The sequence below is a fragment of the Chinchilla lanigera genome, unplaced genomic scaffold (genome assembly GCF_000276665.1).
Source record: "Chinchilla lanigera isolate Chin_1 unplaced genomic scaffold, ChiLan1.0 scaffold00013, whole genome shotgun sequence".
NCBI classification, from domain to species: Eukaryota; Metazoa; Chordata; class Mammalia; order Rodentia; family Chinchillidae; genus Chinchilla; species Chinchilla lanigera.
This window is the reverse complement of record NW_004955414.1, coordinates 32,908,802-32,917,548: the sequence shown is the minus strand read 5'-3', so window position 1 is coordinate 32,917,548 and position 8,747 is coordinate 32,908,802. Positions and strand designations below refer to the sequence as shown.

At 41.9% G+C, this 8,747-nt stretch overlaps 1 protein-coding gene across 2 annotated transcripts; it reads left to right on the top strand.

Annotated features, from left to right (window-relative positions):
- The first annotated feature begins 2,591 nt into the window (after nucleotides 1-2,591).
- Nucleotides 2,592-6,903, top strand: LOC102014555 (serum amyloid A-3 protein-like). 2 transcript variants are annotated; one of them, XM_005380397.2, is made up of 4 exons: nucleotides 2,592-2,695; nucleotides 3,244-3,338; nucleotides 6,096-6,234; nucleotides 6,626-6,903. In XM_005380397.2, exons 2-4 carry the CDS (start codon nucleotides 3,248-3,250, stop codon nucleotides 6,762-6,764), a joined length of 369 nt encoding a protein of 122 aa, XP_005380454.1. In that variant the 5' UTR covers nucleotides 2,592-2,695; nucleotides 3,244-3,247; the 3' UTR covers nucleotides 6,765-6,903. The 2 variants fall into 2 exon arrangements, with proteins under 2 accessions (XP_005380454.1, XP_013367526.1); XM_013512072.1 differs by having other exon boundaries at nucleotides 2,596-2,695; nucleotides 3,237-3,338.
- Nucleotides 6,904-8,747: the final 1,844 nt, after the last annotated feature.

Sequence of the window (8,747 nt, the reverse complement as noted above, 5' to 3'; positions counted from 1 at the left end):
TTCAAAGAACCAACTCTTTGATTCATTAATTCTTTGTAGTGTTATCTTCATCTCAATTGTGTTAATTTCTGCCTTGATCTTTATAATTTCCTCTCTTCTTTGGGCTTTGGGCCTGACTTGTTCTTTTCCCAAAAGTTTGAGGGGTAGCATTAAGCTTTTTATTTGTTCTCGTTCTGTTTTGCTCATGTGTGAGTTCACCACTATAAACTTCCCTCTGAGGACTGTTTTCAGTGCATCTCACAGATTCTGGCAGGTTGTATTTACATTTTTGTTTTTTTGCAGATAGTTTCTATTTTCTTCTTTATTTTCTTCTGTGACCCATTGGTTTTGGAGGCTGTTATTTAATTTCCATGCTTTCATGGAGTTTTTGTGGTTCCTTTTGTTATTACTTTCCAATTTCATTGCACTATGGTCAGATAATATGCATGGGATAATTTCAATTCCTTTGCATTTAGTTAGGCATGTTCTATGGGCTAGTCTGTGGTCTATTTTAGAGAACATCCTGTGTGCAGCTGAGAAGATTATGTATTCTGATGTGTGGGGTGGAACACTCTGTAAATGCCTATTAAGTCCATTTGTTCACAAGTTTGGTTCAGTCCTGTGAGTTCTTTGCTGTTTTTTTGTCTAGTTGACCTATCTTTTGTAGAATGGGGTGTTAATGTCCCCTGTTATAATAGTGTCATTAGTTATTTGGTTTTTCATGTCTATGAAGATTTGTCTTATATAGTTAGGTGCTCCCATATTTGGTACATATATATATATATTTATGATTGTTATCTCTTTGTCTTGAAGTTTTCCCCTAATGGTATGTACTGACCTTATCTCTTTTGATCATTCTTGGTTTGAAATTTACATTGCCTGCAAAACAGAGTAGCTACCCCTGCTTTTTTCTGGGTTCCTGTTGCATGGAGAATTTTTTTTTCCATCCTCTGACTTTCAGTCTATGAGTTTCCTTTTGAGTTAAATGTGTTTGTTTTATACAGCATATTGTTGAATTTTGTTTCTTGATCCACTCTGCCAGTCTGCTTCTTTTGATTGGTGAATTGAGGCCATTTACATTAATAGTTATAACTGCTATGTGTTGGCTTATCTATGTCATGTTATTTACCTGCTGCTAGCTTCCTATTTTTCTCACTGTTTAATTGCTTGCTCTGCATGGTGGTTCCTTTTTATTGTTGTTCTTGCAGTTGTGGCCATTTTTATCTCTTTCTAAAATATTTTTTAGTACTCTTTGTAAGGTGGGTTTGGCCCTCATGAAGTTCTTCCATTTTTCTTTGTTGTGGAAATATTTTACTTCACCATTAATTTTAAAGGCTAGTTTTGCAGGGTACCTCAATCTGGGTTGGAAGTTATTTTGTTTTAGGATTTAGAATCCCTGACTCAAAGACAGGGATTGACTTGATGGTTCGTTTTGAGAAATCTGTCATGCCTTTAATGGGCTTTCCTTTATAGGTGGTCTGTTTCTTTTCTCTAACAGCTTTTAATATTCTGTTCTTTTGCTGGATTTGTGGGCTCTTGATTATTATTTGTCTAAGTGTAGATTTATTTTGGTTATGGTTATTTGGAGTTCTATGTGCCTCTCTTACTGTATGTCAGATTCTTTTTCCCTGCCTGGGAAATTTTCTGCTGTTACTTCTGCAATTATTTTTTATGTCATTTGTGTTGTCTCCTGCTGTTTCATTGACACCTATTAGTCTTACATTGCTTTTCTTTGTATCGTCTTGCAGCTATTGAATTGACATTTCCTGGATCTTTGATCAATTCTTTCTGCTGTAAGGAAATCTAAGTCTTTGAATTCTTTCCTTTTGGAGAAAGGGGCAGGGGTGGAATAGGTGAGTGGACCACGGATTCCAACCCCCTAATAGCATCTGGATGAAGTTTCCTCCCAAGCTGATCTCACTAAACTCAGGGTAAAGCACACTCTTGCTTTTCTGGCTAAAACAACTGTTCTCTAACACGCATCCTTCCACACTCTTGTTCTTCCCCCAGAAAACCTGCTTTATACTATTCTGACAGTTCAGCAGGGAATCTGCTATTTTTGATTCATATTTACATATGCCATTTCTGCATGGCTGATCGCACATTTCTATACTATTGTTCAACATCACTAGATCATAGCAGCCTCTCAGTGTAACCTGTCATGTGATTGTCTATATGACTGACCATGAATCCACTTGAGTGTGGAGGACTGTTTTTCCCAGGCCTGGGTCCATCCACATGGATACTGAAAGATTTATTTTTCTGAGTTGTCTGTCTTTTTCCAGCTTCATTTTGAACTGTCCCTTGGAAAGCAAGTAGTTAGCACAACAGTTTCACTTACACTGTATTTTCACATTCTTTACACAATCAAACCTCTTTTTCCAATATTGATTACCCTTTCCAGAAAATTTTCAATAAGTATTGTGTAGAGAGAAAACACTTTTCCAGTCAAGCATAAGACTGGAATTGGACAGAAAATCTTAACCTGCTTTATGTCTGAAAGTTGCCAGATTGCACAATCTGGGAAAATTAGATCATAGTGAAGAAAAAACCCTGAAGTTCTGGTTGCTCTGTCCTGACCAGGAAGGATTGTGCAACAGAGAAAAGAGGTTGGCTTCATGAGCAGAGTGTGGGTAATATAGCCCCAGCCACACCTGCCCAGCAGTCAGCACAGGCAGTTAGCTTCACCCGGACCTCAGCAGAATAGAGAGCCCAGGTGAGCTGTGGAAACTTCCCACACCATTTCTGCAGGTTCTCTTTCTGAGGCAGCATCCTTGTGCTGCATCTCAGTGCCTCCTATACCCTTTGTGCATCTACTCTCCTGAGCAGTAGAGTTTACTGGAAGTGAGTACTTTTTAGGGTAGATTTTGTAGTATGCTTCCTTGTGGATTTAGTGATAGGTCCAGGTAGAGTTTGACAGATATTGACTGATTTTTTAAAAATCTCTTCTGCTATTGTGGAATGGTACATCAGTCACAGAATCTCCGAATGTCTCTTTGAAAGCTTCCTCTACAGGGATGATATGGAATGATTAAAATAAAAAGTGATTTATACCAATAGTCCACACTGTGATCTCTCAGACTGGGATTCCAATGAGGTGCATGAAAATGGAAAATTAGACCCTCTGAAATGCTATCCCTATACCCACACAGGTGTGTTTGTGTATAAAGTTGAGTGAGGTTTTTTTTTGGAATGCAAGGATGTGTCAACATTACAAATGTAAAATCAGATGTAGCAACCTTTGCTGTTTCATTGAGTGTGCAGCAGGATGAAGCTTTCCATTGGACTCCTTTTCTGCCTTCTGCTCCTGGGTGTTGATGGCCAAAGCTGGTGGTCATTCGTCAAGGAAGCTGGTCAAGGTAAGGGCCTAAGGGAATGGGGCAGCAGGCTGTACCTGACCCAAGGGTTCATCTGAACAGGTAACACATCCCATATAATCAAAGTTTGCTGTGTAAGCCATGAATGGATTGACCAGCTGCGTTGTTTCTTGGTACTGAGAATGGAACTCCAGACCTTGAGATTGCCAGGTAGGCACTGTGCCACTTAGCTATAAGGCCAAGCCGGGTGGTTTTTAAAATAGCAAGTTCCTGGGATTTTCTGGCTACTTCTAAGGAGGATTCCCAAGCCTGAGACCACATAAGGTTTGGGTGGCCAATTTTTAGCAAGTATGATTAGGGAGAGATTAGTAATTCAGGTGTCTGTTCTCTTAAAACAAACAGGACTCTATTACCCCCTAGTGGGAAATCAGGGACAGCTCATTTCCGCGTCTGGGATAGCCATGAAGAGTGTGCATCAGAAAAGTGGAACATGCCACTATTTGCCAGGAAGCTGAGCACAGCCAATACAATCTCCTTCTACAAAGTAGTCGAAACAACCAAGATTAGCTAGAGCATTTGGTATGCACCAAGAGATTTCGAGGACTGAATAAATAACTTTTATCCTTTAATCCTGTGAGGTAGGCACCATAGGGAAACAGAGGAACCCAGAGTTTAAGATACCCAACAAAGTTTGAGAGAAAAGCAGATTTCACCCAGGTAGACTTGCTTCTCAGGCTTTTCTCTACTGTTCCCAAAACAAGAGGCAGGGATGTGTGAACAACATCCTGTTCTTGATCTGAGAAATGGCAAGTAGCCAGGATGGGTGCCTTTGGAGGGCCACTCCAGCTCCTGTGTCCACAGTGAAGGACACAGTGAATTCACGGATGAAAGTTCTCTTGGGCCTGGGATGTAGCCAGGAACCCAACAGCCAGGGAAATACAGCCCTTTAGCTATGGTGGCAGGATTTTGTCTTCAAAATGCAACACTGAAAACTTTAGGCATTGGGGCCGGGGGTTTAGCTCAGTGGCAGGATTTGTTGCTGATCCTTTGTCAATTCTCACATACTCAGCTGAAAATATATTTCATTCTTTCATGTTTTTCAAACAGTAAGGACCCCTGGCATGAGAATATTGGGGCTCAGGGATGGTTTGTGAAATGCTGCTGCCACTATGGACATTACTTCCCTAAAGTACATTAGAGTCTCTGAGCCTGGATCCTGGAAATCTGGCCTTTACCGAACACCTCAGTGAATTTTTGGCATAATAAAGAAAGGCTGGGAGCAACTACCTCACAGCCTTTATAAATTATATAAACCATGATTAGAATTATATATTAGATATTCTCCTTTTTCTTATTGAGTTAAAAATTTTAAAATTCATTTGACACTATCCTGACTTACTTCCTTGTCTTTTTTTCCTTACCCTTTCTAAGAACCAGAGTAATCACTGAGCACCTATAATATTCTAGAGATTACACAGTTATTTCCTCAGTTCTTCTGCAAAACCGTGGAGGCTTTCTGCCCCTCCATTTTACCTAGGAGGGCAGTGACATTTTGGACCTAGGGAGTCAGTTGCCCCTTTTCTGCCTCTGATTATCAGGTTGATTTAAACCTCTCTTAGAGAACTCTCACATTTATCACCTTCTGACTGAATTCATTTTACAATTATAGTTATTAATGCATAGTACTATAAAATGTAATGGGTTCCACTGTGAGGTTTCCAGATTCCACTGTGAGGTTTCCATAAATGTACACACAGTGTTTTCATCATACCTACCTATGCTTCTACCCTGTTTGCCCTCTGTCCTCTCTCTGGTCCCCTACTGCTTCTCTAATATTTCTGTTCTACTTTGAGGCCTTTTGTTTGTTTCTGATATGAGAGAAAACATGTGATACTTGTCTTTTCTGTGTCTGATTTACTGTACTGATTGAATTCTGACATTGTCCAGACTGAAAGGTATACCCTGAACACTCAGATGTACTCAAAACAGGATTGTTCTTACTCTGTCAATGAAGATGGATTTTTGCCATTTACTGGATTGTATCTGGAGCCTTCCTCAGACTGTGGTATTCTCTACCTTGGTCAGAAGGTTCCCTGGATCTTTCTAGAAAGACACTGTATTGGTCAGCTTTCCAGTTATTGAGACAAAAGTCCCTGACAGTCCCAACTTAAAGAAGGAGAGGTTTATTTTGGCTCACAGTTGCTGCCCATGGTTGGCTGGCTCCAAGGCAGGAACATAATGGTGGAAGGGAGTGGAGGAGTAAAACGGCTCACCTCATGGTGGAGGAAACAGAGCACAGGGGAAGAGGATGAGCGAGACAAGTACCCTCCAAATGCCAGCACCCCCAGTGACCCCATCTCCTCATCCTAGGCTGGGCTTCTAACAGCATATGCGATTATGAACTTTCATGATTAAACCATGATGAGCATAGTGCCCCCGTGATCCAAGTCCTCTCCAGGGGTCTCTGAATCCAGACAAGTTGACAATTAAGATGAACTGACACAGAGGACCCTTGTAGGTTGAAACGTCCCTTAAAAGCCATTGCACCTCTTCTTTATGTGCCTGTCACATAGTCAAAAAAAAGCAGCAACCAAAGTAAGATGGAATCAAGTGGAATAAAACTTGTACTCAGTGTGACTCCCTCAGCATGAACCCAGGGAGATGAAAAGTAAAGGAATATTCATGTATTTCTGTGAACTCTGTCAAGAGCTGAAGTCTTGGGCTCAGGTAGAGGATAAATTTTTATTCCTTTCCATGCCAGAACATGAACATCTTCATCATTCTGCCCCCGCCCCGCAGGGAGTAGAGACATGTGGCGAGCCTACTCTGACATGAGAGAAGCCAACTACAAAAATGCAGACAAATACTTCCATGCGCGGGGGAACTATGACGCTGCCCAAAGGGGACCTGGAGGTGCCTGGGCTGCTAAAGTGATCAGGTAACACAGGTTCCTGGGGTGCCAGGCCTGGGTGAGCAGAGGGTGACTGCCTTAGCCAGCCAGTAGGGGGGTCCTCTTGCACGTAGATCCATTGCCTGTGGACACTGTGCCCCTTCCTCCTGTTGCCCCAGCTTCTTCTCTGTGCTTAGTTCTGGGTCTGATTGATCACTGGGAATTGATGATTCTCAAATCTCCTCTCTTCTGCTGTTTATCCAATGTAAGGATGGGCTGGGCATGAGTGCGTGACAGGGATCCTCAGTACCTTGGCCTTCCCTGCCTTGGCCTTCCTTGGCTCATTTCAGGACCATTCTGGGAAGAGGGGAGCCATGAAGGAGGGGCTCCTGCTTATCAGCCTAGTGACTAAGCTCCACTCTTCCTGTTTTGATTGCAGCGATGCCAGGGAAGGTATTCAGAGTCTCTTGGGCCATGGAGCAGAGGACACAAGAGCCGACCAGTTTGCCAATGAATGGGGCCGGAGTGGCAAAGATCCCAACCACTTCCGACCTGCAGGTCTGCCTAGCAAGTACTGAGCTTCCTCCTTACTCTGCTCTCAAGAAAACCCAGGTGTGAACCCTGGATGGCCGGGACCTTTGCCGAACCAGTTGTTTAATTTGATGTCTCATTAGTTAACATAGAACACATTAAAATGTTTAATCAATGCTTGTGAAATCCAATTTGTTGTTGTGATCTAGGAAGAATGTGTTATGTTCTCATTGGAAACGTGGGCCCTGTGGATGATCAAGTGAATATGATTGTTTTTATTTTACATTTTACGAAATGAGATAAGACACTAGTCATAAATAGAAATCAGAGATTCAATTACCTGTCCATACATACAGCACAACATGGACCACTACATGCCTAGATTATATATTCCATAAAATGGAGATGGTAAGAGCATCTTGTGAGCAACTTAAACAATAAAGTTTAAAACTAAATAAAAACTTGAAAGATCTTACAAAAAACAACTCACAAATATGAAAAAAGGAATGAAAATAAGAATTATCCCATAATTACTTTAAAAATTTTATTCTTCTCGCAAAGAATATAGCAGAAGTAGATGGTTTGACAGAGACATTTAACTCTTCTAACAGGCAAACAACTCTGATTTTGTACCCACAATTCCAGGAAGTAGAGGAGAAACAATTTCCAACCTTTTCTACTAGGCTACAAAACAACTGACACTAAACTAATTGAAAGAAAACATCCAAAAGCAGAAGCGCTCCAGCTTGCTGGGCACAGGCCTCAACACTGACCACCGCTAGAGTCAGAGGAGAGCCCAAGCAATGGAGACCAGTACAAAGTGGCTCCGAGCAGGATTTAATATTAACCAACTGGCTTTTTATGTTTACTTGGGAGCTGTCCAAACCTAGGCGCCTTCTCTGGAGATGGACAGCAGACTGAGAGTAAGTGAACCTCTATGAGACACTGGTCCCTGCAGAGGCCTGTATTGGCCTGTGAAGCTGTGACTCCTCAAAGGACAAGATAAGGCCACAGTTGAGGATATTTGGCTCCAAGCCCAGTTTACTAAAAGGAGACTGCAGCTGCAGGCTCCACATTCCTGCAATAAATGCCAAGCTAAAGATAAGGTGGTCCTCCTGATTGACATAATTTACTAGTTGGGAAAACTCTCCCAAGGTCCTGCTCAAGATTCCTGCATTTTCCTCAGTATTTGCTTTCTTTGTTTGAAAACCTAATAAATATGGGCTAACCCAAAAAGTTGCCTTAATTCAAAAAATGTCAAATTCTGTTGGAGTGTTAATACCCTCCTGGAGGCCTAAAATCATTTTATTTGTCTCATTTATTTAAGCCTTCGCCATCCACTCCTTTGGGAGATTACAGGCCTGATCAGCCCATAATTACTAAGGGTTATTAACCCAACACCCAAGGTTATGCCCTTTCCATGATCCTTCAAGATCCTGGAATCTTAGAGAGGGGTGTTTTCACAAACCCCATACAGTTTCTTTTCCAAATTTGATTCTCTTCCCTCGGTATTGCTGGCCCTGGGATTGCACATTAAGGTGAAGCGTTTGCAGGTTCTGTCTCCAGCCATCTGATCCATCCAGTGTGCTGTGTCTTCTCTGCTTTTCTGCAGAATCTGGAGTCCTCACTGGTCTCTCTCCTTGCCCGGGAGGTCTAGTTCCAGGAGTATATGCCCATTCCAACCCTCTCCTTCCTGAAGATAGTGTTAATCAGTCCCTGCTTATGGTATTAAGAAATATCTCTCAAAGCCGTTTCCCTGTCCTCTTGTCCACTCCTTGACTCAGACCAAGAGAGAACATCACTTCTCAGTGCCCAAATCCATAACAGTGACTGTCTCTGTGACATTCTGTTCATGCCTCCTGGAAACCCCTATCCATCCTTGTGAGAGTTGTTGGCCAGTATGTCAGTCCTCCTGCTGGTTGGCGTTAAGCTCCTCTAACACTGGTTAGTGATGACAGTAACAAAAATGTCAGTTTCCAGTCATGGTGAGGTGACTACAGCCCAGTTTCTGCTCTAAGCAATTTCTTGTC